The 22,442-nt window shown below is 48.9% G+C and overlaps 1 protein-coding gene across 6 annotated transcripts; it reads left to right on the plus strand.

Moving 5' to 3' along the window:
* The first annotated feature begins 877 nt into the window (after nucleotides 1-877).
* On the plus strand, nucleotides 878-12,708 carry BRD2 (bromodomain containing 2). 6 transcript variants are annotated; one of them, XM_082638180.1, is made up of 14 exons: nucleotides 2,809-2,871; nucleotides 3,841-5,165; nucleotides 6,523-6,684; nucleotides 6,768-7,071; nucleotides 7,674-7,811; nucleotides 8,321-8,459; nucleotides 8,544-8,758; nucleotides 8,856-9,230; nucleotides 9,745-9,873; nucleotides 10,059-10,307; nucleotides 10,447-10,712; nucleotides 11,207-11,511; nucleotides 11,746-11,868; nucleotides 11,975-12,708. In XM_082638180.1, exons 4-14 carry the CDS (start codon nucleotides 6,880-6,882, stop codon nucleotides 12,109-12,111), a joined length of 2,268 nt encoding a protein of 755 aa, XP_082494306.1. In that variant the 5' UTR covers nucleotides 2,809-2,871; nucleotides 3,841-5,165; nucleotides 6,523-6,684; nucleotides 6,768-6,879; the 3' UTR covers nucleotides 12,112-12,708. The 6 variants fall into 6 exon arrangements, with proteins under 6 accessions (XP_082494304.1, XP_082494303.1, XP_082494306.1 ...); XM_082638178.1 differs by lacking the exons at nucleotides 2,809-2,871; nucleotides 6,523-6,684 and adding an exon at nucleotides 878-1,261; XM_082638177.1 differs by lacking the exon at nucleotides 6,523-6,684 and having other exon boundaries at nucleotides 2,808-2,871.
* The last annotated feature ends 9,734 nt before the right edge of the window (nucleotides 12,709-22,442 follow it).

Genomic DNA, 22,442 nt, shown 5'->3' on the forward strand with positions numbered 1-22,442 from the left:
TGAACTAGAGTGAAAATTTGAACCACATTCTGAGGGTCAAGGGAGGGATTACTGCCCATGAACAAGTAAAAGGTCGCCTTTAGGTGGCAACCATCCCTAGATTAGATTTTTATGGGTTTTATTCAAGATGAGCAGAGGGTAAAGCCTTAGAAAAAGCCTAAGTGTTTTAACTTAAATGGTCGAGACGAGCCCAGTAAAGAAGTAAAAGTGATCAAAAGGCTGTCAAGTTTTGCAGCAGGCAAAGGAGTCCAGGCTCCGGCAGGTCTCAATAAAGTAAGGAACTCCAGGTAGACTCAGGGGAAATGAGAGGTTAGAAAGCGGCCTAAGACAAAGAGACCGAACAAAACGCCCACACCAACCGCCCGCACCTCCTCTCCCCGCCGCAAGCACGATGAGGGCGGTGACAACACCCCCGTCGTGGAACCACACTACAGCCGGGGAGAGACCCCACGCTGCAAACCCTCACAACTCCAGGTCCAGGCCCCATTCTCCTCCACTGACAACAGCACGGCGGCGCGCATTCCCACTGAACTCCGGCTCGGGCGTCCCAAGCCGCACCCTCCACCTGCGGAAAAGGAACCGAGGCAGGGCTCCCCACGGCTGCCCCGCGAGGCCGCCCGCAGTGGGGGAAGGCCTGGTAAGGCGGGAGGGCGGCGCGCCGCGCCCGCTTCCGCCCCACCCACTGCGCGCGCTCCGAGCCCCGCCGCGGGAGTTACGGAACCCGCCCTCACGCCTGCGCACTGCTCTCCCCGCGGCCTCCCGCTTTCCTTTCCCCTCCCCCAAAGAGGTCGCACCCATGCGCCTGCGCTGTGCACGTTCCCGGGCTGCGGCAGCCATGCTGAACCCGTACGGAGAGGCGAGTGGGGGGGATAGGGTCGACGATAGCGGGATGGGAAGCCGGGGATATGCAGAAGCAGCGGCATTAGAGTGCCCTGGGTCTGTGGAGAAATGCCTGGGCCATGCGGCCCCCTTGGCCCCCTGAGCGACCCCTAAGAACCTACGGAAAACTGGCCCCCGTGGCGGGGGGAGGGGGCGGCTGGCACGTGACCCGGGTCAGCCAATCTGGATGTTGCTGACGTGGCCGCGCGGCCCCGATGCTCTCCCCACCCCCCAGCTCAGTCGGGAAGGGAGGGGCTGGGGGCTACGCCCCCTCCCCCAAAGCAACCTCAGTTTCCGGGGGGGTGACACCCCGGATTACATCCTCCCCCCGCACCAAGACAAGGGGAACATTGGAGCCCCCCTGGAAGGTTCCAGGATCCAGGTGAGAAGGGGCCTTTGGCGGGCGGGGGCGTTGTCAGTCATTTAAGTGCCTAACCAATGGTGGGGAGTCCGGGAGGGAGATTCTTGGGGTGCAGAGAAGAATCCTGAGGGTGGGAAGATTTGTCCTTCAAACAGTTTACAGCCAATGGGAATGTGTAGGGGGGCGAACAGGAGAGGGCCCCTCGGGTGGGGGAGGGGAATGGCCAACCTCTGTCTCAATACCAATTGGAGGGCAAAGGGGCGTGGGGGCGGTGTTCCCCCCCATTCCATTCGTCCCCTGGGGGTACAGGAGCTTGGAGCCAGGTGAGAAGGGATCCTTTTGGCGTTCGGAGGGTGGGGTGACCTAGTGGGCTGAGGAGTGGGAGTGGTGACTGTAGTTCTTACTCGTAGATGGGAATGCTGAGAGTTGGCAACCCGGGTTGTAAACTGAGATTGTTCCCAGGCGCCCACTCCTTTTCTCCGCAGAGACTAAGGAGCATTTCTGTGCTTCCTTTGTGTCAGCGGTAGGAAACTGGCAGTCACCACATGGCACGGTGGAGGTTACGCTTCGAGTCGCTTATCGAATTTGTGTGCATTCACGTGGACATGGCCTAAGGAGCCTTCCGAACAAACCTTCTTTGCCGCGGCGGGGGTCTTAGCTGAGCATGTGTCTACCCCAGGCTGGGGAGGGCTTGCAGGCTGGAAGCTTGAGGTCCTCTTGGGAGCAGAAACCGGCCCAACTGGCGTCTTGGGAGGGGTTGGAAATCGTGGCCTGAGACAGGAGAGAGTGAGTCTCAGGACCTGGAACGATTTCACAGCTCCCAAGGTTTCGGGTTTCTCCTGGGTGGCGTCTTTTGCCTCCTTCATCCCCTCCCCCATTCCTGAACAGTTCTCTTCTTGTGTATTGCGGGGGAGGGAACGGAAAGGAGGGAAGAGTTACTTTTCCAAATTACTGAGTAGCAGTAGCCTCCCCTGTGACTCATGTAGGGGAAGGGAGAACTGGGAGGGAGCGGAGAGCAGTGATTTTCCGGAATGCAGGGAAATAAGCCAGAGTACTGTCTGGCTGCCCTTTCCCTTTCTAATAGGGCCCTGTATTCTCTCGACCTCCTAAATTTTCTTCCCTGGCCGGCCCCCTGATGGGCCTGTGTGCAGACTTGCAAGGCCCCGGGTGGAGAAAGGCAGATTGGGGAGGCTGGGCCATTAGGGGGAGGGGAATGGGGGAGGGGAGAAGGCCTCTGCAAAGTTGCTGTGTCATTGCTCTCTTTGCTGCAGCCACCCGGGCGGGCCCGCTTGTACTTTTGGGGCCGAGGTCTGATCGGAGGTGGGTGGGGGGGAGGAGAGAGACTGCTTTCCCGGTGCGCACTCCCCCCCCCCCCGCAGGGTTTGCCGGACTCGGGTGGTCGAGAATTGATGGCCAGTAAGCGAGGTTAGGGTTCCAGGGCCGCTACGGTGGGAGGGTGACCCAGTTGGAGTTCAAGGACCTAGGCCCTCACGAAGCCCTGGGTTTGGGGGGGGGCTCTTATATTCCTTAACTTACATTAATTTTCTATTCAGACATGCATAGTCTGTTTTCTTCCTTGGTAGCCAGAAGAGGGGACGTGGAGGAGGGGAAGGCCCCCCACTAAAGCCCAGGTGAGGGAAATTCTTTCACTCTCTGGTAAGGGGGCGGGGGAGCCCCAGAGATGGCTTTAGAGATCTTGACCTTGTGCTTTGGCTCTATTCACACGTAGTCTGTAACCCTATTCAGATTACTGTACTAGATTGTGGGAAAGATGTAAGTTGAGTGGGTTGGGGGGAGGGGGCGAAATTGAGTTCCCAAAATGGCTCCTGCCCCTCCTCGGAGGCGGACGGCCCGGGGGGAGGGGGGAGGGGAGAGAAGGAGGGGGAGGGCTAGTCTGAGCCGCAGCCGTCGCCTCCTCCGCTCGCCCTCCTCCCTGGCGCTGACCGATGGACCAGCCGCTCCGTGGGGAGGACTCCGAACCCTGGTGGGGGGGATGGGGGGGCCCTTCCGCCCCGCGACGCCAGGACCCTTAGAGGGTGTGGGCCTGCCTTCGGGGTGGGGGGAGGGCGGGGAGCGTGGGGAAAGGTCTGAGCTCGCCAGAGGGGGAGGGCGTTCACCCTGATTCGCCCCTCGCGGGACTTGTTTTTTCCGCTCTGAGCCAGACACCGGAATGAAGTTTGGGGAGGAGGTGGGTTTCATTTTAAAGGGTATATGGGTGCGTTTGGAGATTTTGCTCCGTTAATGGTTGCCGAGGTTTTGTCGAGCAGGCAGATATTTGTATTGGTAACTGAAGGTATGAGTGGGAGGGATTGGAGAGGTGCTTGGGGTGCAAGTGTTTGGAACGTATTGTTCGGTTGCCTTGTTGATGAAAAGCCTTTAAGAGTTCACAGATGGTAGATTCTGGGGAGAGTTTTGCCTTTGTCTTTCGATTGTTGCGCTTGGGGAAGGAAAGGGAGGATTTTAATACTCTTATCAATTCTGTATTTTTGATTGCGGAGAACGGGAACGTTCGGTTCCGTCCTCGCTGCGTTTGGGAGCCCTTAGCTGTTTGCCAGTGGCAGGCCGCGGCTTCTAAGATGGCGTCTCCTTCCTCATTTCAGATTCTTCACTGCGGCGGCCTCCTCACTGCCGAGAACAACGAGCCGCGGGCGTCCTGTGGCCACACCCCGGCGGGCCCAGACTGACTACGCCCACGCGGCCGCCTCCAGTCCTGCCAGTCTGGCCAATGGAGGAGCTACAAACGGCACGACCTGCCCGAGCTTGGCAGTCATCAGTCGCACCGGGCTTGGACGCCTGGGAAGACTTTGTTGGAAGGGGAGGCGGGGAGAGGGTGCTGCACCCCTGCCAACCTCCCTCTTTCCCTGGAGTTGCCGAACCACAGCGCAGCCAATTGGCTCGGAGATGTGGCGGGTTGCCGCTTCCCTGTGGGTCTATGCGGCATTCTTCTGCCTGGTGACTAACGCGTTGGAAATGAGGCTTATGACGTCATCGCATCCGCCGACCAATAGAAAACGCTCCCGCGGAGAGGTGTTCCTCCCCCTTCGACTGCGCTTCTTCACGCGCGTGAGCGAGCGCGCGCGCGCGGAGGGGGTGGGGGAAGTCGCGAGCGCGGTGGCGCGCATGAGCGGCGAAGCTCCGCCTCCTTGCCTATATATAAAGGGCTGGCGCGGGGCTCGGCGGCGCCATTTCGCGCTGGAGTGGAGCAGCCTCTAGAACGAGCTGGAGGATTCTGCCTACTTATACAGAGCCTTCGTGTCGTCCGGGACCGCCATTACAATCCACGTCCATCCGCTTGGAAATGGCCTTCGTCTCGGCCTATGACCGGTCCCGGCGGACAGTACAGACCCCATAGAAGCCCCCGAAGCTCCCCTTTTTCGAGCCCCGCCCAGTCCTCGGAGTCTGTCCACCCCCTCTACTCCGCCCTCAAGAGGATTTCAAAGATGGAGGCGGCGGCTCCCTAAACCACTTTTCGTGTTCATCCGCCTCCATCCGAGATCGAAACGGGACCTCGTCCGCGCCGGACGGTCCTGGCAGGAAGAGGGGATCCTTGCAGACCAACGGCGGGCAATATTGACGACGGTGTCTGGGATCGGGGACTGTCCTGGGGTTTGAAGAGTCCGTCCCCCTTCGCTCGCCCGCCTCAGCTGGGGCCGCCGCCATTTTCTCGCTGTCCGCCTCCTGCGGAGCGCGCCAACCTGCCGGGAGTTCTCCGAGAAACAGCGGAGGAGACTGCTTTCGTGCCGGCCCGGCGGGGGGGGTTGTCGCCTGGTGGGCCGAGGGCAACGGCCCCCGACCCCCCCCTCACTTCCCGGGTTATGCTGGACTGGAAGGTAAGGGGAACCGAGGCCACCCGGACTTTCCGCGGCTGAGGGCAGCGCCGGTTCCCCGTGATCAAGATGCTGCAAAACGTGACTCCCCACAATAAGTACGTCCCCGCGAGCCGCGTGTGGGAAGGGGGCGTTTGGGAGTTGCAGCGCGCGGGTGTGGGGCGTTGGATTCGGAGGGAGTGCGGAACCGAGTGGGGCGCGTTGTTGTTTCGTGGCGCAACCGTTGGCTCGCCGGGCTCGGACTGGCGGTTGAGCGGCGGTTTGGGACTGAGGCAGTGGCCCAGATCCTGAGTACGGAGGGAGCACAGGTTGTCAGTTTATACGTTGCTTTTTCAAACTCTGTGGTCAGATCTTAGCCGAGTCGGGCAGAGGGAGGTGGCGGCAAAATGTAATGGGGAAGGACGCTGATTGGGGAGTAGGTCCTGCGGGTAATGGGCTTGGTGTCTAGCGACGGTTTGTTGGGCCTTTTGGGGGGGTGGGTTCGTGGCCACATCTTGTGCTTTACAGGGTTGCCATGGTGATAGAGCTCCGGGACTGGAAACGGAGATTTCCTGAGTAGGGTAGAAGGATCACTCTCTTTCCTAATGTCTGGGGTAGGTCATTAAGTTCCTGCTAGTCCTTCATTGACTGGTGCGGCTTTGTGTCGAGAGTTGTGTGTCTTGTTGCAGAGGACTGGGTTTTTTTGTTTTTGTTTTTGTGATACAATTGGGAGTTTCATTCAGGGTAGGAGGGTGGAGCTAAGGATCCTGTAGTCCAGCTCTGCGGATGTAAACAATGAGATTTCGGTATAACGTCTTTAGACTTGGGCCTTGGGAAACACCTGGTGTCGAGGAGCACCAGAGAGAATGTAAACTTGGTGCATTATTGGCCTTTGATCTTCAGTTGATGCTACGGTGGGAACTGTTAACGGCATCGCAGTGTCTGTTAGGGGTTGCAGGGGAGGTCTGTATCACTTTTCTGAGGGAACTCGCTGACCTTGACTGTTGGGACAGCTCTATTTTTTGAGTTCTTCCGAGGGAGGAGATGAATTTGTGAATAATTTCTGGAGGCTGGTAGCTTGGGGTATTCCATGCTGTGAAGTGTGACAAATACTCCCTTGTCTGATTTTTTCTTTTTTTGAGTTGATTGGGTTTTCCGTTAGATGTCTGGTCTGTTTGGAGTTAACTATCCAGAGCTTGTGGAGGATGCTGATTCCTTCTGCACAGGTGGATTCTTAAGTGTCTGTTTAATTAGCATTTTATGAAATTGTTCTATTTTGTTTCCTTTTTATCCGCTTCCCTCAGGCTCAACCACCATGGCAACCACCAAGCCCCTAGTGAGGAGGAAGCTTGGGGCTTGAGTTTCTCGGCTCCACCCATTTTGCTTAAGTCCCATCCCAATAAGGCTGTGATTCTCAAATGGCTGTGCCCTGTGAGAAATTACCTTGGGCTTTTTCACTTTAAATTTTAAAAACAGATGAAAGAGTCCATCAGACTTGAGAATTCATAATGTAGGACTAAGAACAGAAGAGGTGGTAGGAAGTACAAGAACAAAAGCTCCATGGATTGTTTGGATACTGGTTTCATTTTCATAATCTTGACCACCTTTCACTAGATTCCAAGCCTGGATTTATTGAGGGTACGTAGCGTAAATTAGTGTAAATTGTACTCTCCCAAGTTCCACAAGATTACCACATATGGTTTTGTTCCTTGTCTTCACAGGCTCCCTGGGGAGGGGAATGCAGGGTTACTGGGGCTGGGCCCAGAGGCAGCAGCGCCTGGGAAAAGGATTCGAAAGCCCTCCCTGTTGTATGAGGGATTCGAGAGCCCCACAATGGCTTCAGTGCCGGCTTTGCAACTAACCCCTGCCAACCCACCACCCCCGGAGGTGTCCAATCCCAAAAAGCCAGGACGGGTTACCAACCAGTTGCAATACCTGCACAAGGTGGTGATGAAGGCTCTGTGGAAACATCAGTTTGCATGGCCCTTCCGGCAGCCTGTGGATGCTGTCAAACTGGGTCTGCCGGTGAGTAAAGAGATTGGAGTGGGGAGGTATGGAAATGAACAAGAATGTGTGTGCGTGGAGGTGGGCTGTCTAGTATAGCTGCTGCGGCCCCTAGGAGTTCCCATTTCTACCCTGTAGGACAGATAGCCACCAGATTTCTGGATTCTTGGTCCTTTGTGTTTGATCCAACCGCTTGCTATCTTAGCATCTCTCATTGTGCCCTCCATGTGTCCTTCCTTAACTTTTGTGCCCTGGCTCCATTTTACAGATTCCCACCCCAGGTTGGGAGAGGACCACGGTGGCCAAAATTCTTAGCTTCTTCCTTTCCCTCATGCAGCCCATGGATAGCCAGCCCCAGAGGTAATGTCACAGGATGGGAAGCTTTTCCAGAGTGGGTGGGAGGTGGGTGGTTAGAGAAAGGCAGTAGGGGCCTCCCTATGGGTGATAAGAATCCTGTTCCATTTTTTTTTCCTATCCCTTAGATTTAATTGGGGCCGCAGTTTAGGAGACTGTATTCTTGATGCATAGGGGGTGTGTACGTGCGTGTGTGTTGGGTCGGTAGTTTGCTTAGGAGAACAGGTGTTTATCTTTCTGTAGCTCTGACCTACCACTTTTTTCTTTAGGATTATCACAAAATTATAAAGCAGCCTATGGATATGGGTACTATTAAGAGGAGACTTGAAAACAACTATTACTGGGCTGCCTCAGAGTGTATGCAGGATTTCAATACCATGTTCACCAACTGTTATATCTACAACAAGGTGAGTGTTTTTGTGTTATTAGTAGTTGGGGAGAGATAGTGTATTTTTTATCACTACTTTATCAATGAAAGGTTTAAGGGTTTTACTGTAGGTGTTCTTAGTAGTCAGGATCCTAGAAAGTCTGAGTTCCAAAAGGTATCACTGAAAGCAGTGATGTGGTTTCAGAGATCCAGAGTTAAGAGATGTTTAAGTAGAACACTTTTTATTCTTGTGGATAGTGGCCCTGTTTTTCAGAGAAATCTCCAGAGATCTGAGTAGAGCAGGAACTATTTTTTTTTTATCAGCTCTCATTTTCTTACTTCAGAACTTTATTTCTTTGTTGCATCTTGAGGGGCAGAGTTGGAAGAGAAAAAGGAATTTAATGGCCCAATATAGGTGATTTTCAGTACTTGATGGTGAAGTTGTGTAAGGGGGGTGGTGGTGATGCCTGGGGCTAGGAATTCCTCAGAGAAAAATGGTTTTGCTTGTCTTTTGCTAGCATTTGAACTTCTTCTTTGTGTTTCCTGTAGCCTACTGATGATATTGTCCTGATGGCACAAACGCTGGAAAAGATCTTTCTACAGAAGGTGGCGTCAATGCCACAAGAGGAACAAGAGCTTGTGGTGACTATCCCTAAGAACAGCCACAAGAAAGGGGCCAAATTGGCAGGTAGGAAGAGTAGGAGTTTTGCCAATGAAGACCGAAAGATGGGAAAGATAATCAGACTAAACTTTTTTTCTCCCCCCCCACCAGCACTCCAGGGCAGTATCACCAGTGCCCATCAGGTGCCTGCTGTCTCTTCTGTGTCTCACACAGCCCTGTATACTCCACCACCTGAGATACCTACCACTGTCCTCAACATTCCCCACCCATCGGTCATCTCTTCGCCCCTTCTCAAGTCCTTGCACTCCGCTGGACCCCCGCTCCTTGCTGTCTCTGCAGCTCCCCCAGCCCAGCCCCTTGCCAAGGTATACATCTGTGGATAACTTTGGGACAGTGAGGAGGGAAAGGTCTTGAATGGAGTGGACCCAGGGTAAAAGGCTCCTGTCTTGTTTTTCTCTGCAGAAAAAGGGGGTAAAGCGGAAAGCAGATACTACCACCCCTACACCTACAGCTATCCTGGCTCCTGGCTCCCCAGCTAGCCCTCCCGGGGGTCTTGAGCCTAAGGCAGCACGGCTTCCCCCTATGCGTAGAGAGAGTGGCCGCCCTATCAAGCCCCCACGCAAAGACTTGCCTGACTCTCAGCAACAGCACCAAAGCTCCAAGAAAGGAAAGCTGTCGGAACAGTTAAAACACTGCAATGGCATTTTGAAGGAATTACTCTCTAAGAAGCATGCTGCCTATGCCTGGCCTTTCTATAAACCAGTGGACGCTTCTGCTCTTGGCCTGCATGACTACCATGACATCATTAAGCACCCCATGGACCTCAGCACTGTCAAGGTACCCACTGCATGGGGCAGATGGGATACTCAGGCAGTGATTGGAGCCTAGGGATCAATAAAACGGTCACTTTTTCCGGGCATACAGCAGTCTTGGCATTTTATTTTTACAAAATAGTAATGGGGCAGAAGGTCAAGTACTTGTTAGGAGTCCATATTTTCTGGAATTTGAGAGAGTGTGGTGGGTTTTGTGTTCAGAGCATCGCTACTCATCTACAATTAGGTCCTACATATTGGGAATGTTGGGTTAGGATAGGAAAGTTAAGGGATGGCTGGTTAGTCAGAGGCCACCCACTCTTTTAACTTAGAAATGATTTTTTTTCCTAGACATAGATATTTCTTCAACCCACCCAAATTCCTTTGATTTCAAACTTGAGCCCCAGGGCATAGATCCTTAAGGCTACCCCCGCCCCGCCCCCGTGCTCTCGAGAGGGCTAGCCTTGCAGTGTCTGGAGCTGGCAGGGAAAGGTGAGTCTTCCTGCCTGTGCAGCTTCTGATGCTGCCTCCTTCTGCAGCGGAAGATGGAGAATCGTGATTACCGGGATGCACAGGAGTTTGCTGCTGACGTGCGGCTAATGTTCTCCAACTGCTATAAGTACAATCCCCCAGACCATGATGTTGTGGCCATGGCACGAAAGTTACAGGTGAGTGTCAAGGTCGGAGTTTGAAGAATAAATGGGTCTGGGGAGAGAAATTTTGCTGCCTGTGGTGCACAACCTCAACATGGGGCTCTCCCAGTCTCTACAGTTGTAAATTGGAGCTGCCGTACGGCTGGGTATGATCAGGGCATATCCACTAGCATGGTTTTGAGTCTGCTGTCTTTTTCTAGGATGTATTTGAGTTCCGTTATGCCAAGATGCCAGATGAACCACTGGAACCAGGGCCTTTACCGGTCTCTACTGCCTTGCCCCCTGGCTTGGCCAAATCATCTTCAGAGTCCTCCAGTGAGGAAAGTAGCAGTGAGAGCTCTTCTGAGGAGGAGGAGGAGGAAGATGAGGAGGATGAAGAGGAAGAAGAGAGTGAAAGCTCTGACTCTGAGGAAGAAAGGGCTCATCGCTTGGCTGAACTACAGGAACAGGTATTACTTTAATTTGTTGCTGTTCAGTTTACTGGGTGAGGTTCATGCACTGTCTTGGCCCTAAGATTTTTTTTTTTTTAGTCTTTATCGTTTTACCTATTTATTTTTTCTATTTCACATGATTCTTTTTCCTCTTTAGCTTCGAGCAGTACATGAACAACTGGCTGCCCTGTCCCAAGGCCCAATATCCAAGCCCAAGCGAAAGAGAGAAAAAAAAGAGAAAAAGAAGAAACGGAAGGCAGAGAAGCATCGAGGCCGAGCCGGGGTTGAGGAAGATGACAGAGGGCCTCGGGCACCTCGCCCATCTCAGCCCAAGAAGTCCAAGAAAGCGAGTGGCAGTGGGGCTGGCAGCGCTGCTACACTAGGCCCTCCTGGCTTTGGACCTTCTGGAGGAAGTAGCACCAAGTGAGTACTATCTATCATGGAAGCAGAGACAGCTCAGTTATGTCTTTAATCTCTCCGGGGAGGATGATTTCTCCCACTCCTTGCAAAGGTTTCTCTAAATCGGGGTCCAGCAAATTTTTTCTGCAAGTGGCCAGGTGATGAAGTAGACTTTGAAGACTGTAGTCTCTCAAAGTTGCTTAACTCTGACAGTGTAGTCTGCCTACCCCTTCTCTAAACCACTGAATCTGTTTTTTCGTGTTTTCTTCTGTGGTCGAGGGTGGGTTAGTGCTTTAGGGAGCAAAACAAGTGGACCTGTGCCAGTGTACTTACATTTAGTTCTCAAAGTCCGAGATTAATAAAAGTGTTTGGCATGTAAAGAAGCTCTGCTCTCTGATACAGTGTCTAGTAACCCACTCATTTGCCTTAATGGAAAATAGTTTTTCAGGCATGAAATCCAGGTCACTGGGTTGAATAGTGAGAATGTCCCACAATTGACAATTTTCTTTTGCCCGTAGACTCCCCAAAAAGGCCACAAAGACAGCCCCTCCTGCCCCGCCTGCAGGCTATGATTCAGAGGAAGAGGAAGAAAGCAGGCCCATGAGTTACGACGAGAAGCGGCAGTTGAGCCTGGACATCAACAAGTTGCCTGGGGAGAAACTGGGTCGAGTTGTACACATAATTCAAGCCAGGGAGCCCTCTTTACGTGACTCAAACCCAGAAGAAATTGAGATTGATTTTGAAACGCTCAAGCCATCCACACTTAGAGAGCTTGAACGCTATGTCCTTTCCTGCCTACGAAAGAAACCTCGGAAGCCCTATAGTGAGTATGAAATGAGGCCCACCAGTTAACTCAGCAAATCCTCGCGAGGTTCTGAGGACAGTTAGAGAAGGATAGTAGGCATATGCTTGATGGACTTGAGATCATCAGCTCCTGGGATCATAAGGGTTGGATTAGTTGCTTCCCAATGTTCAAGAAAGGAATTTGGCAACAATAGGGGACAGAGAAACTAGGGTGCTTCTGGCTATCTTAATCCTGGTATATTTCTTTTTCTAGCTATTAAGAAACCTGTGGGAAAGACAAAGGAGGAACTGGCTTTGGAGAAGAAGCGGGAACTAGAAAAGCGGTTACAAGATGTTAGTGGGCAGCTCAATTCTACCAAAAAGCCCCCCAAGAAAGGTGAGTGTTCAGTAAGCCACTGTGAATTCACTACATTCTGCCCTCTTGACTCTTGAAAAATGGAAATCAGACTTAAATATCTTTAAACTTCAACTTTGTTCTCCAGCGAGTGAGAAAACGGAGACGTCATCGGCACAGCAGGTAGCAGTGTCCCGCCTCAGTGCTTCCAGCTCCAGCTCAGATTCCAGCTCCTCCTCTTCATCTTCCTCTTCTTCAGACACCAGTGATTCAGACTCAGGCTAAGGGGCCAGGCCAGATGGGGCAGGAGGCTCCGCAGGACCGGACCCCTAGACCACCCTGCCCCACCCCTACTCTCCCTTTGCTGTGATACTTCCTCATCTCACCCCCTCCCCCCACTGTAGGAGAGCTGGCTCTGCAGGGGGGAGGAATGCAGGGACAATTACTGAAGGAGGGACATAAATGGACAAAATACGACTGCGTTCCCAGCCCCGTGGAGAGTGACCTCTTAGGCATAGAGCCCCTATTCAAAATGAGTGGTGGGGCAGGGGTAAAGGGTGGGAATGGGCAAAGGCCCTGATACGGGGTTACCTGAGGCCGTAGCTGCCCTGTTCACTTGTAAGGGCCCTGTTTTGAGGTTGTTTGTTCTAATTTATTTTAAGCTAGGTAAGGCCGAGGCAGGGTGGGGCCGTGGTCCCCTCAGCCTCCATGGGGAGGGAGGAAGGTGTTCTTTTTTTACGTTGACTTTTTTTTTCTACTCTGTTTTCCTTTCTGCTCCATTTGGGGCCCCTGGGGGTTTCAGTCATCTCCCCGTTTGGTCCCCTAGATTGTCTCTTCTTTGTCTGTTGATTCTAACTTGTAAATAAAGAAAATATTATTCAAGTTTTGAGTTATTACTTTAATGACATTTCTTTTTCTAGTGCTTCAAAAGGAATGTGATACAATTGAGATTTTGAGGAAAGTACTCCTGAGGTGAGGGAAAAAGGACCATCCTGTTTTAAATAAACCAGTAGGCTGTTGCTGTAGTGATAAAAGTGCATCTGCCCTTTTTTGTAAAGTGAATCCCCCAAAATAAACTTAAGGTTTGCAGTTTGCTCTGGTTTTAGATGAAGAAAACAAAATTCTCTGGCTCATTCATATCTTAACCAAGAGTTTCAAACTCAAGATGTGAAATAGGCTCAAGTTTTCCTCTGGTGCTGGATATGTGGATTGTTTCCTGGACATTTAGCAAGATGTGAAAGGGATGGGAGGTAGCCAACAGTACGTACTTGCACTGGGCATCTGCCTTAAAAAGGCAGTTTGTCTACTTTTATAATTTGCTGCTTTGGCCTCAAGTTGCACATGTACATAGCTTTGCAAAGTTGGTTAATACAATGCCAGTTCAGAGAATTCCAGTGATCCTTATCAAAATGAAATCACAAGAACTCATTTCCACAAGTCCAACCCCTCTCATGCTGTATAGACAGAAGGGCTCTATAGATGAGAAGGATGAGATGTTTGGTTTCTGGAATTTTGGGGGCTTTACACCCTGCAAAAGGGGACAGTTTAAATTAATGGGCCATAGTAGAAAATCTGAATTTTTAAATGGAAGGCCGGGAATGTAAACCTAATGGTTTATTTTACTGTAATGTTGCTGGAAACGTGGAGAGTGGAATATGGTGGAGATGGTAGTGGTGATTTTGGAGGTAGCAATAAATTGGGCTCTAGCAGTGACTCGCCCCTTGTTGCATACTTGGACTCGAGAGCTGCTAAAAGCTTGTAACTTGGGTTTCTGTCTGAATCCTTTTTTGGCCATACCCCGGGGCTTGTGTGATCTTAGTTTCCCAACCAGGGCTTGAACCCAGACCTGCAGTGGAAGTGCAGAATCCTAACCACTGAACTACCAGGGAATTCCCTGAATTCTTTTTTTTTTTCTTTTTGCGGTACGCGGGTACGCGGGCCCTTCACTGTTGTGGCCTCCCGCTGCGGAGCACAGGCTCCGGACGTGCAGGCTTAGCGGCCATGGCTCACAGGCCTAGCCGCTCCGCAGCATGTGGGATCTTCCCAGACCGGGGCACGAACCCATGTCCCCTGCATCAGCAGGCGGACTCACCCACTGCGCCACCAGGGAAGCCCTGAATTCTTAAATTGAGGCCTGGGCAACGATTTTTCAAAAGCTCAAAGAGATGGTAATACCCAAGCAGGGCTGGGAATCACTTGTTACCATTTTGCCAAGGCCCTTAGTTTTTTAAAGGGGAGGAGCCCCCTGATTGGGATTTTCAGCCCACTTAATTGTGGAGCTCAGTGAGTGAACTCTTCAACTCCCTTTGAGCTTTGTTCATCTAGAGAAAAGTGATGGAAAGGATTTTGAAAGTTCAGAAGTACTTAAGGGTTGTGGGTGTGGGATAGGATTTATTTAAGTCCAAAGGGATAAATGTTGATTTCAAATTGATGTGTGTCAATCTAACACTATATCTCATTTAAATGGGCGTTTAAGGTGTGAGATTAGTTTGGGGAGGAGACCAGGCATGCAATCTTGGAAGACTGTCTGTGGCTGCATCCCCTTTTCATGTCATTTAAGTCTTTTTAAATTGTGGTTTGGGAAAATAAAGACTTCAACTCTCAAAAGGTGAGTTTCTGACATTGTACCTGTGGAGGCAATTTAATGTTCCCTATAGACTGAATCCAGGACAGTCTAAGTGCTATAAAAGTAGGTGGCCTGGCCTATTCCCTTGACTACAGAGCAGGCTGAGACTGGGCAAGAGTGGCTCTGGACCTGGTTTACACCTCCCTCTTTACCACTTTACTAGACAGCTTACAAACGTTCGTGGATTTCCTGATGGTAAGTCTGTTGAGTCCTTTCCCTGGTTCCTGACCCTTGAGGTTGCCATTTAGCCCTTTGATTTACTTTTTTGCTTAGTTGGATTTACTGGTCCAAACCTTAGCTCTATCCCATCCTCTAATTGAGGCATTGTAATAGTTTCAGGAGTCTGATCGCCATTTTGGCTGGAATTACTATCTTCCAAAGTAACAAGCACAGTCCCCAGCACAACCAGAAGGAACAATATGGAGTCCTACCGTGGGCAGTATTACCTCCCATGCTCTTTCCAGCTCTTGTAAGCATGGGTTCCACTGCCTTTTTTTTTTTTTTTTTTTTTTTTTTTTGCTGCCTCTTGCCATTTGCTCCCCTTTAATGTTTCCATAGTAATCATTTATTCAGAGTTCCTTTGATTGTCTTATTTTTCAATAAACACCATTGCATCAATAGATCTAGACGTTGTCAAACTGCTCAATCAGGAGATGCGGCATTGAAGATAAAGACAAGGCCCTTGCCTTGTCTGAATCTTGCTTTGTCAGTGCAGTTAACTGGGCTGATTTGCTCTCAGATGAAGGCATGACAGTCTTCCAGATGATTCTTTCTAATTGCACCCAAATGTGTGCACCCCAGTCCAAGCCCTGCCAGCCTTGCTCTTGGATTCTCTCAGCACTATCCTGGCTGAAAAGCCCTGCTTCCCCGAGGGGCTCCCAGGACAAGAACCAAAGCTGGTTGGAGTTACTCTCTGAGGCTTGCCAAGAATAACACACGGGAGGACTTGCTGATCAGTGAGAAAAGGACTCCCAGAGAGCCAGGAAGGGGACTGGGAATGGTAGATGGAACTGATCTGATGATTTCTGTGTTTGCTTCTTTCCCCTTTCCTGGATTGTCACCCTAGTTCAAGCTCTGCAGAATCCCACTAGCAGATCTTGCTGTCCCCATAGTTTACATTCTGGGAGCAGGGAAAGGGGCGACATTAGACAACAGATCACAGTTTTTAATAAAATTTATAAGTTTTAGCAGTGCAATATACAGAGATCTGTAAAGAATTTAGGAGGGTTCTGATCTGAGAGATTTCTGAGAACTGTTCAGACATATCTGGGAAGGATTAGTGTTTGTGTCAGGGAGGGCGGGAGTGAGCACTGCCAGCAGAAGAAAGTGATGATAGTTTCCTGGTGGTCTAGTGGTTAGGATTCCGGCCTTCCACTGCCGTGGCCTGGTTCAATCACTGGTCAGGGAACTGAGATCCTGCAAGCCATGCAGCATGACAAAAAAAAAAAAAAAAAGAAACAGTGATGGTAACTGCCTGAGAGCAGGTGGTGCTGAGGCAGCAGAAAAGGATGCGTGCTTCCAGATGAGTCCATGACGTCGGGCAAAGCTAGATCAAGGAGGTCAATTAGGCCACAGTAAGAATTTGAATTTTTATCCTGAAGACTTTTTTTTTTTCTTTTTTTTTTTTTTTTTTTTTTTTTGCTGTACGCGGGCCTCTCACTGTTGTGGCCTCTCCCGTTGCGGAGCACAGGCTCCGGACGCACAGGCTCAGCGGCCATGGCTCACGGGCCCAGCCGCTCCGCGGCATATGGGATCCTCCCAGACCGGGGCACGAACCCGTATCCCCTGCATCGGCAGGCGGACTCTCAACCACTGCGCCACCAGGGAGGCCCTATCCTGAAGACTTTTAATAACAGCTCTCATCTATCGAGCACTTACTGTGTACCAAACAGTGTACTAAAAACAAACTGTAAACTCATTTGGTCCTCATTATGGTCCTTTGAGGTAAGTCTTTTTTTTCTTTTAATTATTTTTATTTTTGGCTGCATTGGGTCTTTGTTGCTGCACACAGGCTTTCTCTAGTTGCAGTGAGCAGGGGCTACTCTTCATTGCGGTGGGCCGGCTTCTCATTGCGGTGGCTTCTCTTTGTTACGGAGCACCAGCTCTAGGTGGGCGGGCTTAGTTGCTTCACCGCATGTGGGATCTTCCCGGACCAGGGATCAAACCCGTGTCCCCTGCATTGGCAAGCGGATTCTTAACCACTGCGCCACCAGGGAAGTCCCTGAGGGGAATCTTATCTCCATGTAACAGATGAAGACCTGAGGCAGAGAGGTGAAGGAACTTGCCCAAAATTGCAACACAGCCAGTGAGTGCTGGAACTGGGATTTGAACCCAGCAATCTGGCTCCAGGAACTGCTACACTAAGAATTCCAATACTGTGGTCTGGTAGGAAGCTAGGAGACATACCTACTTGGAAGAAATTGCAGTGGGAAGAGTCACATTGGGTTAGTGGGGCACTGAGAATGGATGCAGAGTGACAATTTAGAAAGCATCGGTGGTAGTGGGTCCCAGCAAGTGAGCATAGTGGTTTGGAATGGAGAGGTAGCAAAGCGCATGAAAAGACGTGGGTAGATTTGAAAACTATGTAGGAAATAAAATGGACGGGACTATTCTCTGAAAGTTCTTATTTTATCTTCACATACCAAAGGAAGAGCAACCGCCGCGAGGCTCCCCTAAGGGGCAGGAGTGCTAAGGCCCATGTTAATCGCCACGGAGGGCCTTTGGCGCCACCTGGTGAGCATGTTACCAATGACATCCTCCTGAATCTCTGTTGTAGATATTTTCGTGCCCACCCTCCCATCTTTTGTTTTTCGTTTTTTTTGTCTGCGCTGTGGGGCTTGTGGGATCTTAGTTCCTCTACCAGGGATCGAACCCGAGCCCTCGGCAGTGAAAGCGCGGAGTCCTAACCTCTGGACCACAAGGGAATTCCCCCCATCCTCTGACGTTTAGGTCTTTCTTGCCTTCTTACCTCCAGCTTCAGCTCTTGAAACATGAGCCTTCACTTTTCTGACCCAGAAACCATTATCTCCCTTTACCTCTGAAGCATCCCTGGTTCTTTGATACCCCAGTTCCTAGCGCTCATCCTCTGTAGACAGCCCCTCTTGGTCGACTTCTCTGGAGTCCCTGCCTCAGCCTTCCATGAGATGTTTTCTGTCATGTTACCGTCCTTGCCCTCTTCTCCTTATTTGCACAGTATTTCTAAGCAATTTCATCCATTCCTCTGGAGGCAACTCCCACTCATAAAATCTATCTCTTGTCTAGACCTTGCTCCAGAGTTCCAAATCTGTTTTTCAGCGACCTCATAGCAATGTCCCATAGGCTCCTGGCACTCAATGCATACCTAGAAAAGATCCTGTCTTTTCCCCCAAACATTTCCCTCTGTGAGTTATCCGATTATGTAACAAGCATTCGTACAGAACTCATTAATGTGCCAGACACTTAGAATGCCTTTAAAATTAAGTCCTCATAGGGAATTCCCTGGCGGTGCTGTGGTTAGGACTCCACGCTTTCACCGCCTTGGGCCCGGGTTCGATCCCTGGTCGCGGAACTAAGATCCCGCAAGCTGTGCTGTGCAGCCAAAAAAACAAAGTAAGTCCTCATAATAATCCTACGAAGTAGGTACCCATCACCGTTTCACAGATGAGAAAACTGAGGCTCAGAACCATTCTGTTCTACAGTGGATAATTAGCAGAACCAGTATTGCTAAGGTATCATTACTTTCCCTGGTGACCTGCCTGCTGGTCTCACCCTTGCTCTCTGCTTCTCTGCTCAGCCACTGAGCCCTCCTGAGCCTTCTTCTTCTCGCCTTTCAGTGCCCCCCCAACCCCCCGGCTGGACTGTCACAACTCTCTTCTTCCTAGTCTTTTTTTTTTTTTTTTGTCGCAGCGCATGGCATGTGGGATCTTAGTTCCCCCAGCAGGGATCAACCCACGTGGAGTCCTAACCACTGGACCACTGGGGAATTCCCCTCTTTCTAGTCTTCTAGCCACAGTCCTATTTCCATGGCATCCATTCCCCACACTGTTGCTGCCAGGGAGATCCTTTAGAAAAGAAATCTGGTCATGTTGCTTATTACCTTTAAGGATTAAACTGCTTTGCAAGGCCTCTCTCTAGCCCTTGTCATCTCTATAAGGATATATCCCTCATCCACCCTTCCTTGAAACCTGTGCTCAACTCAGAGCTGAAGAGAGGCCTTCCCGGATTCTCCCATACTGTTTATTGCCACTGGACCTTGGCACGTGCTGTTCTCTCTGCCTGAAATATGCTCTTTCACCCATCAGCAAATCCTACACAATCTACATAGTGTTAACTCCACTATGAAGACTTCTTTTTTTTTTCTTTCTTTCTTTCTTTATTTTTGCCTGCGTTGGGTCTTTGTCGCTGCCCGTGGGCTTTTTCTAGTTGCTGCGAGCGGGGGCTATTCTTCTTTGAGGTGCGCGGGCTTCTCATTGCGATGGCAGAGCACAGGCTCCAGGCGCATGGGCTCTAGGTGCACGGCTTCAGTAGTTCTGGCTCGTGGGCTCTAGAGCCCAGGCTTAGTAGTTGTGGCGCACAGGCTTAATTGCTCCACGGCATGTGGGATCTTCCCGAACCAGGGCTCAAACCAGTGTCCCCTTCATTGACAGGCAGATTCTTAACCACTGCGCCACCAGGGAAGTCCTATCATGGGCACTTTTCATAGTGATCTCTTTAGTCCACAGAACATCCCTATCGCATATGTATTGTTCCTATTTTAGAGATGAGGAAATAATAACAATGTATACAAGGTCGTAGAGCTGGTGAGACCGGGTAGTGCTGATTTCAAAGTTTATATTCTTTCTTCTATGCCCAGAGTTTCGGGTTATATTATAGATATGAGCAAAAAAGGAATTCAGAAGTGAAATTTTTGTTAACTCCACCAACCAGAACTGAAGAATAAGGCTAGAGATACACACACACACACACACATGGACACACACACGTCTGTCTATCTATCATCTATTGATCTATCAACATCTTTTTTTTTAGATAGATCTTTATTGGAGTATAATTGCTTTACAATGGTGTGTTAGTTTCTGCTGTATAACAAAGTGAATCAGCTATATGTATACATATGTCCCCATATCCTTTCCCTCTTGAGCCTCCCTCCCATCCTCTCTAGGTCATCGCAAAGCACCGAGCCGATCTCCCTGTGCTATGCTGCTGCTTCCCACCAGCCAGCTATTTTACATTCGGTAGTGTATATATGTCAGTGCTACTCTGACTTCACCCCAGCTTCGCCCTCCCACCCCATGTCCTCAAGTCCATTTTCTATGTCTACTTCTTTATTCCTGCCCTGCAACTAGGTTCATCGGTACCTTTTTTTTTTTTTTTAGATTCCACATATATGTGTTAGCATATGGTATTTGTTTTACTTTCTGACTTACTTCACTCTGTATGACAGACTCTAAGTCCATCCGCCTCACTACAAATAACTCAATTCCATTTCTTTTTATGGCTGAGTAATATTCCATTGTAGATATGTGCCACATCTTCTTTATCCATTCATCTGTCGATGGACATTTAGGTTGGTTCCATGTCTGTCTATTGTAAATAGAGCTGCAATGAACATTGTGGTACATGTCTCTTTTTGAATTATGGTTTTCTCAGGGTATATTCCCAGTAGTGGGATTGCTGGGTCATATGGTTGTTCTATTTTTAGTTTTTTAAGTAAACTCCATACCGTTCTCCACAGTGGTTGTATCAATTTACATTCCCACCAACAGTGCAAGAGGGTTCCCTTTTCACCACACCCTTTCCAGCATTTATTGTTCCTAGATTTTTTGATAATGATAGAATGATAATGGCCATTCTGACCAGCGTGAGGTGATACCTCATTGTAGTTTTGATTTGCATTTCTCTAATAATTAGTGATATTGAGCATCTTTTCATGTGCCTCTTGGCCATCTGTATGTCTTCCTTGGTGAAATGTCTTCCACCCATTTTTTAACTGAATTGCTTGTTTTTTTGATATAGAGCTCCATGTGCTGTTTGTATATTTTGGAGATTAATCCTTTGTTGTTTCATTTGCAAATATTTTCTCCCATTCTGAGGGTTGCCTTGTTTATGGTTTCCTTTGTTGTGCAAAAGCTTTAAGTTTAGTTAAGTCCCATTTGTTTATTTTTATTTCCATTACTCTAGGAGGTGGATCAAAAAAGCTCTTGCTGTGGTTTATGTCAAAGAGTGTTTTCCTATGTTTTCCTCTAAGAGTTTTATAGTGTCGTGTCTTACATTTAAGTCTTTAATCCATCTGGAGTTTATTTTTTTGTGTGGCATTAGGTAGTGTTCTAATTTCATTCTTTTACATGTAGTTGTCTAGTTTTCCCAGCACCACTTATTGAAGAGGCTGTCTTTTCTCCATTGTATGTTCTTGCCTCCTTTGTCATAAATTAGGCGCCCATATGTGCGTGGGTTTATCTCTGGGCATTCTATCCTGTACCAGTGTTCTATATTTCTGTTTTTGTGCCAGTACCATACTGTCTTGATTACTGTAGCTTTGTGGCATAGTTTGAAGTCAGGGAGGCTGATTCCTCCAGCTCTGTTTTTCTTTGTCAAGATTGCTTTGGCTGTTCGGGATCTTTTGTGTTTCCATACAAATTGTAAAATTTTTTGTTCTAGTTCTGTGAAAAATGCCATTGGTAGTTTGATAGGGATTGAATCTGTAGATTGCTTTGGGTAGTATAGTCATTTTCACAATATTGATTCTTCCAATCCAAGAACATGGTATATTTCTCCATCTGTTTATGTCATCTTTGATTTCTTTCATCAGTGTTTTATAGTTTTCTGAGTACAAGTCTGTCGCCTCCTTAGGCAGGTTTATCCCTAGGTATTTTATTCTTTTTGTTGCAGTGGTAAATGGGAGTGTTTCCTTAATATCTCTTTCTGAGTTTTCATTGTTGGTGTATAGGAATGCCAGAGATTTCTGTGAATTTGGTATCCTTTCCAAATTCATTGATTAGTTCTAGTAGTGTTCTGGTGGCATCTTTAGGATTTTCTATGTATAGTATCATGTCATCGGCAAACAGTGACAGTTTTACTTATTTTCTGATTTGGATTCCTTTTATTTATTTTTCTTCTCTGATTGCTGTGGCTAGGACTTCCAAAACTATGTTGAATTAGAGTGGAAAGAGTGGACATCCTTGTCTTGTTCCTGATCTTAGCGGAAATACTTTCAGTTTTTCACCATTGAGTATGATGCTTGCTGTGGGTTTGTCAAATATGGCCTTTATTATGTTGAGGTAGGTTCCCTCTATGCCCATTTTCTGGAGAGTTTTTATCATAAATGGGTGTTGAATTTTGTCAAAAGTTTTTTCTGCATCATTGAGATGGTCTTTATTCCTTAATTTGTTAATGTGGTGTATCACATTGATTGATTTGCACATATTCAAGAATCCTTGCATCTCTGGGATAAATCCCACTTGATCGTGGTGTATGATCCTTTTAATGTGCTGTTGGATTCTGTTTGCTAGTATTTTCAGGATTTTTGCATATATGTTCATCAGTGATATTGGTCTATAATTTTCCTTTTTTTGTGATTTTTTTCTGGTTTTGGTATCAGGGTGATGGTGGCTTCGTAGAATGAATTTGGGAGTGTTTCTCCCTCTGCAATTTTTTGGAAGAGTTTGAAAAGGATCTGTGTTAGCTCTTCTCTAAATGTTTGATAGAATTTGCCTGTGAAGCCATCTGGTCCTGGACTTTTGTTTGTTGGAAGGTTTTTAATTACGGTTTCAATTTCATTACTTGTGACAGGTCTGTTTATATTTTCTAATTCTTCCTGGTTCAGTCTTGGAAAATTGTACCTTTCCAAGAATTTGTTCATTTCTTCGTGGTTGTCCATTTTATCGGCATCTAGTTGTTTGTAGTAGTCTCTTATAATCCTTTGTATTTCTGCAGTGTCAGCTGTGATTTCTCCTTTTTCATTTCTAATTTTATTGATTTGTGTCCTCTCCCTTTTTTTCTTGATGAGTCTGGC

This window comes from Mesoplodon mirus (genome assembly GCF_964341445.2).
Source record: "Mesoplodon mirus genome assembly, chromosome: 12".
NCBI lineage: Eukaryota > Metazoa > Chordata > Mammalia > Artiodactyla > Ziphiidae > Mesoplodon > Mesoplodon mirus.

What these genes read in the sequence shown, in the direction of transcription:
- BRD2 (XM_082638178.1), top strand. Translation starts at nt 5,137, where the DNA reads ATGCTGCAAAACGTGACTCCCCACAATAA. An exon ending in GAAAGGGGCCAAATTGGCAG is followed by an intron (nt 8,460 to 8,543) that starts GTAGGAAGAGTA and finishes CCCCCCCACCAG; the next exon opens with CACTCCAGGGCAGTATCACC. An exon ending in TCTGGAGGAAGTAGCACCAA is followed by an intron (nt 10,713 to 11,206) that starts GTGAGTACTATC and finishes TTTTGCCCGTAG; the next exon opens with ACTCCCCAAAAAGGCCACAA.